This window comes from Larus michahellis, chromosome 5 (assembly GCF_964199755.1).
Source record: "Larus michahellis chromosome 5, bLarMic1.1, whole genome shotgun sequence".
Lineage (NCBI taxonomy): Eukaryota > Metazoa > Chordata > Aves > Charadriiformes > Laridae > Larus > Larus michahellis.
This window is the reverse complement of record NC_133900.1, coordinates 50,166,911-50,187,952: the sequence shown is the minus strand read 5'-3', so window position 1 is coordinate 50,187,952 and position 21,042 is coordinate 50,166,911. Positions and strand designations below refer to the sequence as shown.

Sequence of the window (21,042 nt, the reverse complement as noted above, 5' to 3'; positions counted from 1 at the left end):
ATCTTTATGATGTTTCTGAGGTGTTTTATTCAAACAATTTCATCCCACATGACACGTATGTCTCACATATTGAAGTTTAAATCTGTCTCAGTTTTTGACCCACTGTTTTTGACCCACTGACCATGTTTGGCTACCCTGGTTATAAAAAATTAGAAAATTAATGCAACGTTATCTTTCCTTCACAACAATACAAAAAAAAGGGAAAAAAAAAAAGCATGAGGCAAACTTACTCACTGTCTACATCAACTATGATGCAGGAGATATCTGTGCATTAAAACAGACACGTCATATTGAGGATTCCAAGGTTAAATGAGTTTATTGAGTTAGTGGTTACAATGGTATGTCAGATACCTGTAATCCAAGCTACACCTACATATTTGCCTCTAAATTCTCACACTGTCAGTTTCCGTGTCTCTAAACATTCCACCACCAGGTCTTCTATTACTAATATTATAATAATAATAATCATAATAATAATAATATAAAAGGCAATGTCAATCACCATATTGTGCTTCATACTCCACCATAAGGAATTCAATTGGCAAAAGTAAACCTCTGGTCATATTAATGGGATTAATTTAAATGTGAGCAATCATAACACTACTAGAATATAAAGAACAAAATATGTTTTAAAAGAAGCGTTTTTTGGATGAATTAGTTTGTATCTGTTTTAAAAATTCACATACTATAATGAAGATGACTTAAAAGTTATATCATTTAATTATTGGGCCACACATTTAAGCATATTGGCTAGTACATTTTTGCACTGGAACAGAAGCAATACAAGCTTTATGGTCTACCGTTACAATTCCTTTTTTTTTTTTTCATTTAATATACCTGCCAACCTAATGTTTCTTGCATGCATAAAAATTTTGGGGTTTAGACTTGAATTTATTATTTAACCCACACGTACCCCTGTGATGCAAATTCTTTGGCCAATTGAATGCTATAGTTTAGTTGAAAAAGTAAGCTTGGAATATGTCCATTTAACATCAGAAGAGAACACCCTAAATTTTGGCATTGCAGAAAGTTAGTTACTTCAATAGAGTCTCAGGTTGCATGCAAATTGACACTGCTTCCCCCCACCCCATGCCAGACGCATACAAGTCGGCAGGTATGCATACAAAAAGAATATAAAACCCTCGTGGTAAAGCTTAGTGGTTTAGAATGAATCCATAGCTTTAAATTCACTTAAGGCCTGTACAGGGGAAATATGTTTCTTCTGGGACCCTCTTCTCACTCTTGTCTGATATTCTTCTGGTTTTTCTCTCTTTACTAGAGGTTTCTTCTCAGGGGCCTTCATCTTCCAAGATACAACTGGTGAGTTCACTGCAGCAGTACCATAGACCTTCTGATATTTAGTAGAAGCCACATACGATGCTTTCACTGTAAGGACCACAGCATTCATCAGATTTTTAGCTGCCTGGATGAGAGAAGTGGCACTGTCCAGCTAGAAATAGAAAAGAAAATGAAATACAGCAAGGTTACTCCATGACTGGATCACTGGACCATTTCCTGACTGGTCTGGATACTCTCAGATCTCATTAAAGATGAAATGAATCCTTTCCCTCAGGATTAATCAAGTGGCTTGTAGTAACAAGCACCGTCAACAACATGCACTGAACTGTAAAGGTAGGACTGTGGTACCTCACGTTAATTTTTTTTGATAATTCAAAGGAAAAGCTTGTGTTGTCTGGGTTGTTTTTTTGGTTGTTTTTTTTTTTTAAATTCTTTTTCTTCGGGTGAAGAAGTTGCCTCTTTTTTCGCAGTCACTTAAATGTTACTTCTTGCTTAAACCTTTAAAAATTTACTTTTACATGTCACAAACCACAAAACAGATCAACAGGGATTTTTCCCAAGTGTTCAGGTTTGTTCTAATGATTCCTATTAAGCCCAGGACAACAGCCCCAGTGAGGTCTACAGGAACAGTGTGAGGCCAGTGCTGAGCTTGTTAGAGCACCCCACCTGAAAAGATGAAAGGAAATTTTTAAACCCCTAAAGAAATAAAAAGATGAACCAGTTAACTGCAGCTTTTTGTACCTACTCTAATATGTGAACTACTTATATTCCCAAGGAATCTTACTTTATGATTAGCAGGCTTTTCATACATACACCCTTGTGTTTCTCTCATGCACAAGTCTGCCTGAGGTTCATGGGTCCTCTGGACGTAAGAGGCCTTAAGAACTTGTTGAACTTCAAACCATTGGGACTTCCAGTCAACAAGCTTCCATCATACGCTGAAATCAAGCACATATCCCTGGCCAAATATTTCAAAAGGATTTAAGCATATAATGTGACTTCAAAAGCAATGTCTCAATGTTCCAAAATGCAAATGAGGCACTTGCCAAATCCAACAGGACATCCTCAAATTAGTAGGCGCTAAAAATATGCTCTTAAGTACTGCAGCAACCCAGGTTACTATTTAGGAAGTTCAATTATCCCTTTCCCAAAATACTGGAAAAGTCAGATACACTCTTTGTGATAAAGCCTTTCAGTTCTACCATGGAAGCTGGTAGTTAGCAGGAACGATTTTTGATGCAATATTATTTTTACTGTTTAATTCCACCCCGCTTACTCAGTAAGTTCTTAGCTATTTTAAACTTGTATAAGAGGCCTGTCTCCCTCCAAACCTTTCCTGCTCCATGTTTTGGGAGCATAAGATTCCCTAACATGAATTCTAAGCAAGGTATCCAGGATAAATACTCATAAGACAATAACAGGAAACATATAATACTTCACCTCAAGTATTTTGAATCATTAACAGAAGAAGAGTTCAGGAGAAACCTCTTTCTGAAGTGTCAGTGACTGATATGAACAAGAATAGACATTAGAGAAAGCCTGTGCCTGGAACCACATTAATCTATAGACTTACCTATATTTTTGATTTCCTCAGCTGTGGCTTTATACTCATTATGATTTGTTAAATACGTAAACAGCTACATACAGTGAGGTGAGAAACAAAAAAGCATTTTAATGATTTTCACGTACTTGGTGCCAGTCCCTGAAATGCATAGTTAATTGCCGCCTGCCCCCAGCAAACAGTTTGCCTCAGGACTAATTTGTATTTTCTGTTAGTAAAAGAAACTAAGTTAAAAGATGTAAAATTACATTATATGGCAGAAACATGACTGTTCAATAGGCAGTAATGAAATATAATTCAGTATAGTGTTATTCTATAACCACAGTACTGCATGATTTATAAGGCAATCTGTATGTTTGTTGGCAAATAACAGATCATACTCTATTAAATTAGGATATTCTAATTTACTGCAGAGATCTACAATCAAGCATTATTCATTGTTAAATGATTCTTTTTGAAACACTGGTGGATTGATATTGAATATAAAGTGATACCATCAAATAGTATTTACTTCATAATCAATGTGGATAAACTGTCTGGGTCAAGCCTATATTGCACATTCCTGAATGAATTCTCTTTGTTGAAAGTTTCTAATATCCTCCCATTTTCCATTGTTTCTTTATGAAAAGAGTTCTGGTAGCTCTTTTACATGCGGCATAAATTAAGGAACAGAATGATTAAAGGAAGCATTTTGAAATGACCAGGCACCTAAATTAGATGCTTAAAACCATACAAAGGATGCAATCAACATCTTTAAACACGTTACTAATTTTATGGAGTATATTGATAAAGGCGTGCAGAAGCATGTGCTTCTGCAGGACTGGATGCGGATTGCAACAACGTCTTTCAGAAAACCACATTCCATATTTTGATGCCATTTTAATTACCTCTAGTTTCAATCTGCTGTTATAGCAGATAAGATCTCCCTGTTTTCACCATTATTAATCACATTTTAACGTGCAGATACTTAGTCCTTGCCCTTAATATCTCTTCATATTGCAAAATGCTTTCAAGTCTTGGAATCAGACAAGAGACACGGAAACCCCATAATAGCATTAGGCCGTGAGTGTTCTCCAAAATCTGCTGGTAGCCATCCCACGTATCCAATTTGGCTACCTAAGCACTTCCAGTGATTTTCTTATTGCCTCCGGCTCCTTGTTTGTATTATGGCTCAGTAAAGAAGAATTAAGCTGAATTAACATCATTTCAATTAACATTTAGATCTTACTACACCACTGTGTTACTTCAGTTTTAAGCCATGCTTTGTCGTCAGCAGCGCTACAGCGGCAAAAACTGGAATGAGGCCGCAATGAATCAAGCCCTTAGCGCGTTATTTCCTTACAAAATCTGGGCACAGAAACATATGCACTTTTCCAAACAGATAATGTTAATAATAAAAAAAAAATAAGAAGGAAAATTAACAATTCAAATAAAAGTACCACTAGGAAATTATTGCACAGTACAGAAGGCAAAATTGACTCTCTAGCAATGGTTAGGGAATTATGAATATAACGATAGCTTTTCATGCTAACAGCTAACAGAGCCTTTGACTTGCTACACAAAGTAATAGTGTTCTGCTGCTTAGATCTCTTTACAAATACATTTGCCTCCATTTAGGGAAAAAAGCCCTCTTAAACATAAGAGGCAAATTGCAGTTATTGGCCCACAAAACTCCAAGAACAGAGAATGCAGGGGAAAATTCAAAAGAACCTAAGAATCACTGCACTGGATCTGGTCACTTATCCAGTTTAAAACTGTCATCTACTTAGGAAAGGCATAAATCATTCAGAAAAAAAAAATAAAAAAAAGATTTTGCTAAAAGCTAATTTTGCAATTAGTGAATACAAGGTTAGAACACTGGAGCAGCAGAGCCTATTATCTGCCAAGAACATAATTTCAGGGCTTTTTTCCCCCAAAGAATCCATAAGGCTTTGAGGAGTTTTTGATTTGCTTTTAAGCTGTGCTGCATTTTTCCTGTACTATATGCAGAATTTTCTAGAAGCTTGTGACAATCAAGATTTCTTGCTTCTTTTACATATACAGATAATCTGAGTAAAATAACAAGCAATTACAATACCAAAAATAGCTGAAAAAGAGGGAGAGAATAATGCTGGGAAAATTTCTCCTTAACAATAAAGCAAAAGAAAAGAGATATTCTCCTCGCATTGTCACACATTGTCACTGTAATGGGGAAGAATTACACCACAGGTTTTAGAAAGGAAAAGAATTAATTTCCAGAGATATCTTCATATTTACAATCAGAAATATACTACAAAAAGTTAAGGGAAATAGAGGAAAAAGACACCCTGTATTTCCAGTGAGCAAGGATATCGTATAGGCAGCTTTAAAAGAACTGGTTGTTTAAAATGTTCTATACCACGATTGTTGATTTTAATAAACCTTGAAAAATGGGGGAAGACATCAAAATAATTGTACATAGTTCCTAGTCTGGAGATATTTGAGCAGGGCAACTAGAATGACCTGTGAAATTATAGACCAGTTCAGCTGACAGCACTGCCAAATAAAATCATGCAGTATCTATGACAGACTTGATGGTCACCAACACAAGTGAGCTAATTTGTGACATCAAAACTGGAGGCAGCCTGGGCTGCAGTGGATCATGCTCTGGTGGAGTTCATAGTCCTGAGGGATATGGGTCCGGGAAAAAGTCAGGACCCTGAATTTTAGGAAAGCAAACTTCCAGCTGTTAAAGGAATTATTCAATAGGATGCCCTGGGAAACTGCTCTCAGGGACAAGGGAGCAGAACAGAGCTGGCAGATCTTTAAGGACGCTTTCCATTAAGTGCAAGAGCCCTCAGTCCCCAGGTGTAAGAAGTAAGGGAAGGAGGACAAGAGACTGGCTTTGGTTGAGTCGAGACCTGCTGGTCAAAATAAAGGGCAAGACAGGCATGCACAGGCAGTGGAAGCAGGGACAGGTATCCTGGGAAGAGTATAGGGATGCTGCCTGTTTGTGTAGGGATGGGGCCAGGAAAGCCAAGGCACAGCAGGAGCTGAACATGGCAAGGTATGCAAAGAATAATAAGAAGGGCTTCTACAGGTATGTCAGCCACAAAAGGAATGTCAAAGAAAGCCTACCACCCCTGATGAGCAAGACTGGCAAACTGGCAACAATGGACGAGGAGAAGGCTGAGCTACTCAACAACTTTTTTGCCTCAGTCTTCACTGGCAACCTGTCTCCCCAAACCTCTTGAATGGATGGACTGCAAGGCAGGGACTAGGGGAGAAAAGACCTTCCCACTATAAGAGAAGATCAGGTTCATGACCACCTGAGCAACCTGAACATGCATAAGTCTATGGGACGTGATGAGATGCATTCCAGAGTCCTGAGGGAATTGGCTGATGTAGTTGCCAAGCCATTCCCCATGATATTTGAAAAGTCATGGCAGTCAGGTGAAGTCCCTGGTGACTGGAAAAAGGGAAACATTGCACTCATTTTTAAAAAGGGTAGAAAGGAGGACCCCGGAACTACCGCCCTGTCAGCCTCACCTCTGTGCCTGGGAAGATCATGGAACAGACCCTCCTAGAAGCTATGCTGAGGCACATGGAGGACAGGGAGGTGATTCAAAACAGTCATCATGGCTTCACCAAGGGCAAGTCCTGCCTGAGCAACCTCATGGCCTTCTATGACGGAGTGACTACATCAGCGAACAAGAGAAGAGCTATGGATGTCATCTATGTGGACTGCTGTAAAGCCTTCGACACAGTCCCCCACAACATCCTTCTCTCTGAATTGGAAAGGTATGGATTTGATGGGTGGACTGGTGGATGACTTTGTTGGATGATGGCATTTAGAGGGTAGTGGTTAACGGCTCCATGTCCAGATGGAGACTGGTGACAAAGTGGTGTCCCTCACGGGTCCATGTTAGTACTAGTGCTTTTCAATGTCTTCATCAATGACATAGAGAGTGTGATCTAGCACACCCACAGCAAGTTTGCGGATGATGCAGAGTGGTGCGGCTGACATGCCTGAGGGATGGGGTGCCATCCAGAGGGACCTGGACAAGCTCAAGAAGTGGGCCTGTGTGAACCCCATGAGGTTCAACAAGGCCAAGTGCAGGGTCACGCACCTGGGTGGGGAATGAATGCTGAGGGATGAAGGGATTGAGAGTAGCCCTACTGAGAAGGACTTGGGGGTACTGGTGGATGAAAAGGTGGACGTGAGCCAGTAATGTGCACTTGCAGCCCAGAAGGCCAAGAGTATCCTGGGATGCATCAAAAGTAGTGTGGCCAGCAGGCCGAGGGAGGTGATTCTCCCCCTCTACTCTGCTCTTGTGAGACCCTACCTGGTACTGAGTCCAGCTCTGGAGTCCTCAGCACAGGACAGACATGGACCTGTTGGAGCGGGTCCAGAGGAGGATCATAAAAATGATCAGAGGGCTGGAGCACCTCTCCTGTGAGGACAGGCTGAGAGAGTTAGGGTTGTTCAGCCTGGAGATGAGAAGGCTCCACCGAGACCTTACTGCGGCCTTTCAGTACCTAAAAGGGGGCTTATAAGGAAGATGAGGACAAACTTTTTAGCAGGGCCTGTTGTGATAGGACAAGGGGTAATGGCTTTAAAGTAAGAGAGGGAAGATTTAGACTAGATATAAGGAAGAAATTTTTTATGATGTGGGTGGTGAAACACTTGCAGGGTTTGCCCAGAGAGGTGGTAGATGCCCCATCCCTGGAAACATTCAAGGTCAGGCTGCACGGGGCTCTGAGCAATGTGATGTAGTTGAAGACGTCCCTGCTTATTTCAGGGAAGGTTGGACTAGATGACCTCTAAAGGTCCCTTCCAACTCAAACTATTCTATGATTCTATGACTCCATAAATAAAGGGAAGAAAGACCGTTAACAGTAACCAAATGATTTTTTGGGTAAAAAAAATTTCAAAGTGACCTACACTGTATTTTGATAGGATTAAATTTTGGATTGCTTAAAATAATACTGTTGATATAATTGGACCTTTGAAAGGTGTTTTGCTTGGTACTACATGACAGTTTGATTGAAAACTTAGCTCCTACAAAATTAACGAGGCACATACAGTTTGATTCCAAATTCTCTAATAGCTAAGTTTCCAAAAGTATGCATGTGCAAAAAAATCATTGCTAAACAAGACTTTTGCAGTGGGCTCTTGGAGAAACCACTTGTCAGCTTTACATTGTTAATATTAACTGATAACATAACAATTGGGAAAGTGGTAAGTCATACAGACGGCAAGTGATTGATATCTAATAAGCCAGTAAAAGTCATAAATGTAGATTTCAGTTTGGCCAACTTTAGAGCAGATGATACCCACTTATGCAATAAGGAACTTTATCCTAAGCAGGATTCTAGGCAGTCACTCCTTGAGTATACAAAAAAGAGGACACTGATGAAATAGGCTAAATTATCATATTAAGTTTATCATGTGTCCACATGAGTTGTCTTCTCAATGCAAGAACAATACTGAGGAACTGGAAAGAATTTAAAGAACCTCAAGAACAAAAAACATCTTTTATGGGAAAGATTCAGGCAGCTCTGTTTTTTCCATTAGTGAAGTGAATGATTAAAAAATGAGTTGATCAAAATCAGCAAGTACATAGTAACAGAAAGCTGATAATATTTCAAGGTCAATAGATTAGACAAAGATATAACATAAAATAATGGCTGAAAGGTGAAGCAGGTCATTCTAGTAATTAATTAGCTGAAAATTTTTATCAGTGATATTAATCACAAGAAGTCATGAAAGATAGTGATTCTATCTCTAGAAATTGTGAAATCAAAATTGGGTGGTTTTGCTTAATATGTATACTCTAGTTTAAGCATAACGATTGGACATTTTTAATGCACATTAATTCTGGGAAGCCTATGCATCAGTTATGCAGGAAGACAGTTTAGATGATAACAATGGCCCATATTGACCTTGAAATGTATGAATGCAAAAAATTATTACTAGTAATCATTGATAAATAGAGTTTAGTCTTGTTTACTTTGTACGGATCAGGAGGAGCACCTGTCATTTATTTAACATATTGAAAAAGAGCCTGTAATCCTTCAAATACTCTTGGCTAAGACTTGACTTGTATGTCTTTAGCAGGGAATTTAGGCATTGACAAGCTCTTAAGGCTGTCTGTGAATTCTGGGTGCATTACCTGCTTCTCCTTCTTTCCAAAGCAAGTTCATGCTTTTGCGGACAGGTACAGTTGCTCTTATCACAACCAAAAGTCAATTAACAGCCTCTAGAACAACTAAGATTACATGAAACAATTATGAATCCAGACGGTGAATCAGGAATACCATTTTCCCAGATTACATTCTTATGAAGCAGAATATTTTCCTCGCAGCTGTGCTTAATAGTAAATCCAGTGCTACATACATATGTAAGATATATGTAAGGAAAAGATCTAATTCCTAATACTTATGTCTTACATTTCTGTGGCACATTTCATGCATAAAACATGATACTATTAGTGACAGGCAATGAAAGAATGGCCTATTTGCTACTCAGATTCACTCATCCCTATGGTAGGAGACATCTGCTATTTATCAGCGCTACTATGCAATGGCTGAAGCCATATTTAAGTCAGTCACTTGAAAATGCGCATAAGGTTTTTGCTAGATATGGGTCCGTTGTGGGAAAACTATTCTATATATTTGAAATTCTTTAAAAACCAAAATGTCATTATTTAGAATGTAATGTGGTCACAATGGTGTTAAAAAGGGAGCTGTGGCTACGTAGAGAAAAAGGTATTATAGTCTTCTTAGCTATTTATTTTCACATTTGACGCAATTAACTTACTCCTTTATACATGTTGAATATTTAATTAATTCTGGGGGTAGTTGTGCTTTATAGGTGGCCAATCCACTGAATAACTGTCCTCATCTGCATTTTTTCAATTACAGGTAAGAAGCCCGTAGGGATTCCCAAGCCTATTTGGTTGCATTTAACAAAGGCTGCCGTCTCTTAGGACAACAGAAAGCACACAAGTATACCAAGAATTATGGGTATCTTCTGTCTTCTATGGATCATTGCCATTTTAAAAGACACATTTAATTTACAAGGTCAATGGGTTACCAACCGCTTTATGCCACTTTGAAAAAGCAGAAGCATATAAAAATACTCCCAATACTGGCATTCCCAATAAAAGATGACAGAGGCAATACAGAAAATTTGTAGAGATGCATTTATACAGTTGATTTACTTATCCCAGGCTGTTTTAAAATAAAAAGGATAAAAGACAAAATAACATTCCAATTCATTTGCTTTGAGGAGAATACTTAATATGAAACTAATATAGATATAAACATAATCATAAAATACCATTCAACACTGGATATCACTAAAATTGGGAGGGTTATACTTTATTCACTAAATGAAGAAGTTTGAAGAAGTAATCTAAGTTTATGACAAAACAAGAATACTAAGCCTATAAAGTTAAGGAGTACCACCTAAACGCCTTCAAATGTATCCAGTCATCCTACAAAAAAACCTTTACTTTTAATGTAGCAAGACATACAGGCTACTTCACTGAAACACCAGGAGCCCTGCAGATCTTTTGTTTCTGTTGTGGTTTAACCCCAGCCAGCAACTAGAACCATGAAACTGTTCACTCGCCGCCCCCCCACCCGCAGCCTCGTTCAGACTGGGGAGAGAATCGGAAAAGAAAAAACTCATGGATTGAGACAAAGACAGCTTAATAGGTAAAGCAAAAGCAACGCAGCCAAGCAAAGCAAAACAAGGAATTCATTCACTGCTTCCCATCGCCAGGCAGGTGTCCAGCCATCTCCAGGAAAGCAGGGCTCCATCATGCATTAACGGTTACTTGGGAAGACAAACACCATCACTCTGAATGTCCCCTTCTTCCTTCTTCCCCAAGCTTTACATGCTGAGCATGACATCACATGGAATAGAATATCCCTTTGGTTGTTGGGGTCAGCTGTCCTGACTGTGTCCACTCCTAAGTTTTTGCGGCCCCCCCCCCCCCCCCCGCCCCACCTGCTCCCTGGCAGGGCAGTGCGAGAAGCAGAAAAGGCCCTGATTGCTTAGCAACAACTAAAAACACCTGTGTTCTATCACACTATTCCCATCCCAAATCCAAAAAATAGCACTACACCAGCTGCTAGCAAAAAAAGTTAACTCCATCCCAGCTGAAACCACAACAGTTTCTCAATCATCATCTGAAATAGTAAGCCATGCACCAACTCAGAAATGCTCAGCTAGCAGACACTGTACTTAAATTTCAGAGTGGGTTCCAGAAAGCTTAAAAGTATTTCTTTTTTTGAGGAAAAAAAAATCTTTTTGCCTTCTCAGTTGAGAGACTGAAACACGCGCTTCAACGTTGTGACAACTTACCCATATATATACAAATATACATACAAATGATCATATTTACTCATCTTGTATTTGATGTCATGATTATTTGCCTATTCACTCATCTTGTCTTTGCTTTGTTCTCTGTTCTCCCCTCATCAACAGCTACAAGTGGATGGATCTTTAAGAAGCAGCCTTGCAAAAAGCCTCACTCATAGGTGATAGTCTGAAGGACAGTGAATCCACCTGTCTTCAGCCCAAGAGCATAGTATACCACCAGATATTAGGCATCTCCAACTCTGCTGTTCAGCCAGCTCTAATAAGTTATGTATGCACTGGAGTTGCTTACTGGGTCATCTAGGAACATAGAGAAGCACCCAATTGTAAATCCTGCCAAAGCTCAGGTTTTTGCTAAGCATGGTAGGCTACCAAGCACCCTTCTAACTAACACATTAGTGTCCATGTTCCGGAGCAAAACACACACATGGGGAATATTAATGTTGGAAATGCAGATACTTTATGAGGCTGGAGTCTGAGGATCACAGCTCAGGGATGGGATCGCTACTATGAGATTTAGGCTGGACTCAGACGCTTATTTTCTTTTACTTTAGTCCATCTAGTTTTGCATAGGATTTGTTGTACTAGTGGAAATCACTACATGCCTTTCTGATTTAGACGTTATCAAAATGTTATTTTTATAGCAGTGGCCAATGTTCCATATTGTCAGTGCTTCTCCGTCTAATGAGCTAGCAGGAAAGCTGTTATTTTAAGCATTGAAATAGTGAAATGAAAAATAAGACAACTGGAAACAACTAAAAGTTAACATTATCTAATTCTTTTTGTGAAATATCATTATTATTGACTTCTCTCCAGCCTGTCAGGTCCCATAGGTGAAAAATATATTTTGGAATTTTTGATAGATATTAAGGTTTTTCTATTTATCAACTGTATTTACAGTCAATAAATTATTTATTCAACATGACATTACTGCTATAAGACAAAATTTACAATTTTTCTTGTAGATACCAAACATAATGTAGGTTATTTCCTCAATATTTAACATTTATTTAATTAATATATTGTTGCATTCTTTTCAGAATTTAATTTGGAAAAAAATTTTGACCCGTAATGAAAAATTTCTCAGAAACAGTTCTTTTTCTTCTGCTTATTATCTGTCACTGCACAGCAGGAAAAAGACACCAAAACAATACAATTCCTATCATATACCAGAAACACTGTAAGGACAAGCAATCATATACAGCATTGAATGTTTAAAATAAGCTTGCTTTATCAGCCGTTGTCATACTATAGCACTACCTCAAAACTTTCAGAGTCTGTTACTGAATTAAGATATTTTATATCAGTCTGAATGCCGAAACACGTGGAACAATTTCACAAACCAAGGAAGTCATCCTCAGTCAACAAAGTCAAAGGAGTTTTGTAGATGCAAACAGGATTTCACCCTGCAACTTTGCCAGGACTATGGTTGTGTATACTACATGTTTTCTTTGCTAAGTTTCAATGTAGAGGAAGAAACACATCTACATTTTCAATTTCTACAACAATTTCTACATCAACCTACAATTGAAAAACATGGGAATGAGTCTTCTGCCATGATGAGTCAAGGGATTCTTCTAAGTCTGCCTCATTCTGCATAGAACTAATGTCCGGGTGACGGTGTCACGGACAAAAAATATGATTCTCTAACGGCCACCACGGTTGCATTACTAATTATAGCAAAAGTAGTACCACCATGTTTACAACTTTACAATCATTCTATCCCATGGCATGGTTTGATCTTAATTCTTGGATGATTAACAGGAAACAGACTTTAGTATGACTGACTTGAAGATAGGCTCCTACCTAATCTTCAAGGAGAAGATAAAATGTCTGCAACTAAGATGAAGTCTGAAGTATATTTGACAGGATAGGTTAACTCAAACTATAACTAAGATTTTGTGATATTGCCAGGAGGCCTAGTGAAGAAAATTAGGGTAAGAATTCTGTTGAAGCTCAGTATCAGTCCCAATAAAATAGTCATTAGTACAAAACTTTATGTAAGTGGTCTGTGTATTGCCAGGATTGTATACACCGTTTTACACTGGGATTCATACAACAGAAGTCTACACAAGATATGACATTGTCTGAACTTGATGTCACAGATAGAAAAGCACAGACAGGTTTCTGTCAAAAGCATCTCAGTACAAATGCCCACTTTCATATCCAATTGCAGTTAAATCTGAAAGAGGAAATAAAGGTTATCTAACCAGTCTGTGCTACTGACCTACTTCCTCCTGACTTGAGTTCTGACTTACATGTAATTTAAAGATAGATATAATTTTTAAAAGCACAAAATAATTCAGTGCTCTTTCAAATTAAGCAAACCTTTTGTTCTTTACCTAGAGAACTGGTATAATAACAAGAAAAGCATGTCTTTCTTACAGTCTTACCTGAAGGGAGTCCAAATCATGTCTGGTTAGCTGGAAATTGTACTCTCAGTGACAAAATGTGGGAGACTTTGGATTCAAAAAAAAAAATCAATAAAGCATAGAAACACTATATTCTTTACGTAAGAATGTGTTATCTCCTGCTATTCCTCCTGATTTTGTCACAATGAAAACAAAAAAGAAAAGCAGCATAATGTAGGATTTCAGACTGCAATGCTGAGAAATGAGATATTTTCCCAACTTCTTTTCTAATTTGTAAAAGTGTCAGAATGGTATCTCTATGTGAGTTATCTCCATGTCTTCAACTGTGAGGATCTGTCACATTTTGAGGCAAATTTGCTCCTTGAGCTAGCTTTGTATCTCTGAAGTTATGCTTGCCCAGGTCAGCCAGAGACACTTTGAAGATATCTGCTCTACAGGAATAGCTGGCTTTTCTCAGGAAAGGGCTTGGAAACAATGCATCAGACAGACTCAAAATGAATAAAACAAAATCCTCTTGTAGAATGGAAGATAGCAAGAGGACAATTGTTCCTTGTTTCCTAATGCTTGCCTGCTGTTGTTCATGTATATTTCAGGTCTCATAACAGCAGATAAAGGGCTTGACCATTCAAGATATTGATCATTTCTGAGGTGCTAAAAGGCTTTTACTTCCTTGGACTTGAGGGTCCTTGCAGTGTTGCTCAACTCAGCTTAGTAGAAACATTCCTTTCTCCGTTTGATTCCCTGAGCACTTTTCAGGATCTTACAACAGTATGCAATGAAATAAAGAAAAAAAATTGAATCTCCACAGTAGTCTTCAAGAGAACGCCCCATTTCAGCTTTTCAGAAAAGTCCCATCACTGTCAGAGCTAGCTTCATAATATATGGAAAATACTTTCTAAAGAAAATTCTAACATTTTATTCCAAATACAAAATTCACAATTAACCATTCTATTTGTTTGACCAACTCAATCAATGGTTAAATAACATTCAGTAAGTGCTCCTTACCAGACGTTTTTTTCCCAGTCAACTACTGAACATACAATTTGTGAATGCACTGGTTCATGACATTTTTAACTTTAGCTAACACTAAACATTATTAAAACCAGCAAAACAGGTAAGAATTACTGGAAACTGCAAACAAATGAAACCAGAACAAAACAGAAACAATTGCAAAGGCTGCTTCAGTTCACAAGGAAAGAACAAGCAAAGATGACCGCAAATTAAGAATAAATTGGAATGAGTAAATCTTGCTCTGAATTGTAAAGGCTCATTTTTATTACTCACATTTTATTATGCAAATAATCATATAATCATAGAATACTTTAGGATGAAAAGAACTTTTTGAGGTCATCTAGTCCAATACCCTGTTCAAACCAAGTTGGATTAGATGAGGTTGTTCAGGATTTTGCTCTAATTCAGACTGTCTCCAAGGACGGATAGTCTCCCACATCTCTGGACTAGAGACCTCCACCCTGCACTTGAATTTGCCTGCCCTCAAGGTAAAACTTTTTTTCTGTATATCTAATTGGAATTTCCTATGTTTAAACTTGCGTTTGTTGCCCTTTTTCCTGTCACTATGCACCTCTGACACGTCTGGATCTTGCTCTTCTAGATCCCCCTGTTAGGTAGTTTTAGACAACAGTATCTCCCCTTAGTCGTCTTCTGTATATATGCAAAGGTCTCTAAAAGAGTAGTGTAGATGATGTTGGTGATCTCATTTTCACTGTTACAAGAACAAGTGTTTTATCCAAAGGGAAAAAACCTGAGTACCTGTAGAAGTGAGTAACTGAGTCACTGTACAAGAACTGTATTACTCTCTTCAGAAAATATTCGTGTTAGGAAAACCTGATTTACTTTCTTTTGAGATTCTATACTTTAGATAGCATTTTCCCTGAACAACAAATGCAGAAGTACTTATAGCCTCAATGATTCATATCACCCAAATGGTTTCTGTGCTTTTCACCTCAGGACAATCTTCCCTACACAAAAACAAATTAATTCAACCACATCTCCATATCTTCCCTCTAATCCAGAATTTATGTAAAGGAGATGACGGTATAAATTCAGCTGTTATTTAGAAGAATGGTGAAATGAAAAAGCACTTGCACTGGTTCTTTTCTTATAAGGCTTCTACCTAACTTAAATATTGTACATTAGTCATGATTATCTATGGACTAGTCTTCACCTACTTGGCATCAGAAAAATTGTGACTGAATGTCTATTAATATCAGTCAGCATCCAAGAGCTGTTCATAGCTGGCAGCACTAGAACCCCTAGAAGTATTTTTTCAGATGTCTGTAACAGAACACTTTTACTAGGAATGGAGGCAAGGAAAACAGAGCGGCTCATAAAAAAAACAATGAGACGACATGTTCGGTGACCTACACAAGGCTTTCAAAGTTTCCATTTCTATAAACGAAGTCTTATCCTGTACTCATCCTACCTAGCTCCAGGTGCTGGACCAAGGCATTCCAGACTCCTTGTGTGCTTTGTGGAGAAGACCAGGAATCATGGAACACTTGAGATATTTCACAGGTTCATTTTCTATGGAGATGGGCCTGGATACCTCATCTTTTTAATTATATTTAGAGAGCATAAATTGCATTAGAATCCTAAAGACAGTAACAGTGAATCTGGGCATAGATGCTCAACATGTGCAAAAAATTGTCCTTGGATTTGACCCAGTAGTCCAAGAATTCAATCAAACTTACTATTTTTGAGATTCTTTTCCTTAATTCTTCGTTTGATCCCCAAAAGTGTCAAGTGGGGGAAAACCACATACTACAAAACATATTAATCCCTCCAGCCTACAGATACTAATGAGAATGGGACCCCCGAGAGAGCTACTTTATATAGATAAATGCTCCTTACAAAACAATTTAAATATTTTCGTTCAGAAAAATTTGGCAGTTTCTTTTCACCAGCAGCTAAGCTTTCAGAAAGATTACATCACTTACATATGAATATATACCCTCAAAACAACCCCAAGGCTAAAGCCCCTGACTCTATGCTTGTCTGAATACATGGTTCAATTCACCTGCTTATGTCTCTGTCATTTTTTTTAAGATGTTATTAACCTAACTCGTTGTCAGCATCTATCTGAAACAATATCTGTTCTCAGAAATGGCTACTGATCTCCACTAATTATAAAGGAAGCATAGAGTGAACATCTCAGATGCAGATGTTTACACTTGGCTAGACAAATCCCTCTCCACATAGCAATGGAGATAATAGTAAAAAACTCTTCATAATTCAAGGAAAATCTTTCTGAATAATAGAATACTCAGTTTTCATTACATCATAGACCTACTCTCATCTTTTGCACAACTTGAGTGGTGTAGCCTCTCCCTGTTACTGCAAGATTTCTTTCCAACTCTATAATTTTCAAACCATGCTTCTTAACTTCAGTGAACTCTTTCCTCTGTTTTTATTTTTTAATTTTTATTTGGCCATCCAGAGTGGAAACTGGAATATAGAATGTCAGACAGGGAAACACTGGTCTTGAAAATTATTTGAGTCTGGGAGAAGGAAGTAGTGATTGAAACTCATCGTGATTCTATGAATCTGTTCTGCCTTGAGCGTGGCTCAGTATTCTCATTTGCAGAAGGGAAATAATGCCAATATTTGCTTTTTCATTTTTACGAGGATATACCATCGTGTTAGCTTTGAGACACTCAGATAGGATAAAAATCCAAAGCATTATGATTGAACAGAATCATGTTTAATGTCTTTGAGATGCAACTGCCCCAGAAACAGAAAGTCTGGGGTGTTAAGGCAGTCCTCAGTTCCTCCAACCACTATATTCAGTACAAGTACTATTGAGCAATTTTGTTGACAATTCAAATGAGCCGAGGTCGAAGTTTAAAAGGACTGCAATTCAAATCAACACAAAGAGTCCTCTAGAATGCTGTGCACTATCATTATGACTTCTTTTGCTTAAACAAGATTAAATCAAAAGTATTTTGAGTCAATGGTGTTATACCAGCCTAAAACTGCAGCAGGAGAGGGCAGGGTGATGAGCATCTATCTGCCAGCTGACATGGTTTGCAAACAGATGGTGCAATTCACAGCTCTCCCTCACTTCTCATACAGAAAAAGAAGAAGGTAAGAACAACCCACAAAGTTTTAATTCAACTTGTAAGAGAAATCAGCCTGGCAAATACAGAATATTTGGGAATTTTACATAGCTATCTTAATCATAGTGAAAAAGAGTTTGATCCCTATGAACAGTCTTACATCATTAAAGTATTGCTCACACCTTGCCAGCACGACTGAGGAACAAATCTGTAATTTAAATGCTGACCTGCTTAAATATATAAGTATAAATATACTGGTTACTGGTTTTGCTTTGAGTCAGTAATACACAACGTGCTTGCAAATGTAAAACAACACAAATTTTAAGAATGCCTCATCATAAAGTAACTTTCAGTTTGCAAAACACTTATGAAGATGCAACTCATTTAAATTACCATATATTGGAACAAGTTGCTCAGGTATTTGCTTTCAAAAGTTTTCATATTACACACTAAATAAAATCAGCTGAAATCTAGGCTTTATTATATTTTACTTTAATTTATGTGCATGTAAATAATATAGAGTTAAACATTGCAACTGACTGAATACACGTTCAAGTTAAAGCTGTCAAAAACAGGAATTTGTGCACTTTAGAAGTTTTTAATCATAGCTGCCAGTAAAACAATTTAACACAGGAATTAGCTCAATAAATGTAAAATTTGGCTATTTATTCTCCCAGTGTTAGGTTACTCAGGCAAACACACATCCTGGCGCTGTACGAACAAAAATTTATTAGATTTGGCACAGGCAGATTTCAGGTTAATTATTGCAACAGTTTATGTCATTTTGAATATCATTTCCTCTACAAAATCCTTCCTATACATAAGTCAGTCAACTGCTGATGTGCTCATCTTGCAAGATAAATGTAGAGAGCAAATTTCTCTGGTAATCCACTGTAATCCACTGACATCTCTGTTACGTAATATCCCCTCAGTACTGTTCATTATTTCTAATTCACTATAATTACTGAATTATACCAATTCTGATTTCCTGTTCCCAATCCTTGTATCACTTTAAAAAAGGATTTCCCTCTCTATGCCACCAAAATGCTTTCACATCATTGAGATGAGATTAAGGGCATTGTACAGTTGGTCCTTACATTTTACCTATTCTGTGCAAAAATGAAAGTCGTCTGCATTATGCAAGAATAATTATGTGCAAAACCAATTTTGTAAACTCACCAGCCAAGGATGTGCTTAGGATCTAAATTAAATTTTACCTTAAAGCATTTACCTCTGAAAAGAACAAACCTCTAACATCAGCAATTCCTATCAAGTTTTCCCAAAGAAACATTAGAGATTGACTAACCCGCTTTTCCTTTCCTACTTAAAAGATCAAAGTTTGCTAGGCAAGCTAAATTCGCTGGACAAATTCTTGGCTTTGCAAAGGAAGATTTGGAAACTTCAATGTTTGGTTCACCAAAGGAATAAACAGTAGTAATAAAATTCCTTGCCCACATTCTTCAAAGCTAGAAAAGCTACCAGCTCTCAGGAAGCCAATTTTTATATTCTTTGTCCCGATTTTTCTCTCTGACAGGAAGGGAAATAGTCATTAGTGAAAGTTTTGGTAGCTTTGTAAACAAGACTTTCATCCTCCCAGAATTTCATTCAGATCTCCTATGCATTGACACAAAGAGCCTCACTGAGCCATTAGGGAAGAATATCTATCCATCACTACTGACCAATCCCCAGTACATGCCCATGACCAGAAGATGGAAGGCTTTGCATCCTATACTCAATTCCTCAAAGCCACCTAGTCACCTGAAAATGGAAGTACTTCATCAATCAGACCATGGACCACCTCTGCTGAAAAGGCTGTGATTGCACTCTCTTTGCCTTTGATTTATAGAGTATGCATTGCTGCCTTTTAGTGCCTTTCACTGAGATATGACAAGACCCCACACAGAGCTGATAAAGAGCTTTAAATGAAGAACAGCAAGTTTTGTAGTATCCCTAGGGGTCAAAATCTTCATATGATCCTTCTTCTGCCCTTTAGTATGAGTATGAGAGCTCTGACATCTTGACAGCTTTAATAGATACACAAGAGGCAGAACAAGAAAGGAAGATCTTCATAGTCCATCTTGTCTTTTTTAAAATGCTGAGGGATATTAAAACAGGGAAGTAGTAATACTTGGGGCCAAGGGAAATAGGTAACAAGACAGTACTTTAAAGTAAAATAGTAACGTACAGGTAGTGACAGAAGAAAAACACCAAGAAAATCACAGAAAAAAAAATCAAATGCTTTGATTTATAATTCCAAAGGTTAAATCTCAGTTACATCTCCCAGGATTTGATTTCCTGCTTAATTTCACATCTTCCACAATTTACTTTTGAATTTTATTCATCTATAAAATAGATCTTATAATTGGCCTATGGTCAATACATAGCTTCATAAACATTCTGGATAAAGCAAATAAAAACGGTAACAGAATATACAAAATAAAAAAACCAAAACTGTCCTGTATAAACAGGCATTATCCACAGTTAGCAATGATAAATATATAAATAACACCATCTGTCTTTAATCACAAAGTACTTTAGAAAAATGATGGCCCAGCACTACTGTAAGTAGTGAAAGTTTAGCAATTGAGTTTAAGGGGACCAGAGTCTGCCTGTTCACAGTGCAAGATCAGCATTGAAGGATCAGTTGAACCACCAGTAAATGGACCACCTCTACAAAGAAACGTGATCATTGCTTTACAGATGACATTAACTCTAGGACTTCAGAACAGGAAGGAAATGATTTTTCACAGGTGACTAAAAAAACCACATGCAATTCATTCTGTGAGCCCTATCGCTAAAAGAAAGAAAGAAAAAAAAAGCTAATAAAAAAATCCCCCATTCTCATCTCTTTTCCCTCCACCCCCAGAGCTGTAGAGAAAGTTAAAGATATAGATGAGACAGGAGGTTACTCACCGTCGAGGAGTCACTGCTTCCGGTCTCAAGCGTAGCTCCCTCAGCACAGGTGGGTGGGTGGGTAGAAAGTTGACTAGCCCTGCCCCCATCTATGACATCACACTCTACCTCATAAAAGGTAGTGAAAGTGCTCTGAACTCCAGTCTGATTTCCGAGAGATACAGAAAAGAGATAGTGAGAGAGAGAGCAAGAGAAATATTGCGCCGTAGCGTAGAGGTGAGGAGAGAGGAAAACGTGTGCTGAAGGAGCTATGCTTGGTCAAGGAAACAGGGACTCTTCCACGATGAGTAACCCCGCTGTCTGGTGGTTCCTCTCACTTGCTCCCATAGCACAGGTTAAGCACGCAAGCCCTACAGGGTTTGCTGATTGGGAAACCCTACAGGGTTTGCTGATTGCACCTTTTGATGAAAACCAGAGCGGATAGAAATCTCTATCCCCACTGAAAGCTGACTGACATCAGATCAGGCATGA

General features: G+C 37.9%; 1 protein-coding gene across 4 annotated transcripts in view; it reads right to left on the bottom strand.

The window, feature by feature from the left end:
- Positions 1-297: 297 nt before the first annotated feature.
- The window catches only part of CTNNA2 (catenin alpha 2), a 516,068-nt gene continuing 495,323 nt past the window's right edge, over positions 298-21,042 (bottom strand). For 3 of the 4 annotated variants that reach the window (XM_074587252.1, XM_074587251.1, XM_074587253.1), the window contains one exon: positions 298-1,450. In XM_074587252.1, the coding sequence (XP_074443353.1) occupies positions 1,163-1,450 (288 nt within the window). In that variant the 3' untranslated portion in view covers positions 298-1,162. Of the gene's footprint in view, positions 1,451-20,571; positions 20,716-21,042 lie in introns of all 4 variants that reach the window. The other variant, XM_074587254.1, reaches the window with a different exon arrangement.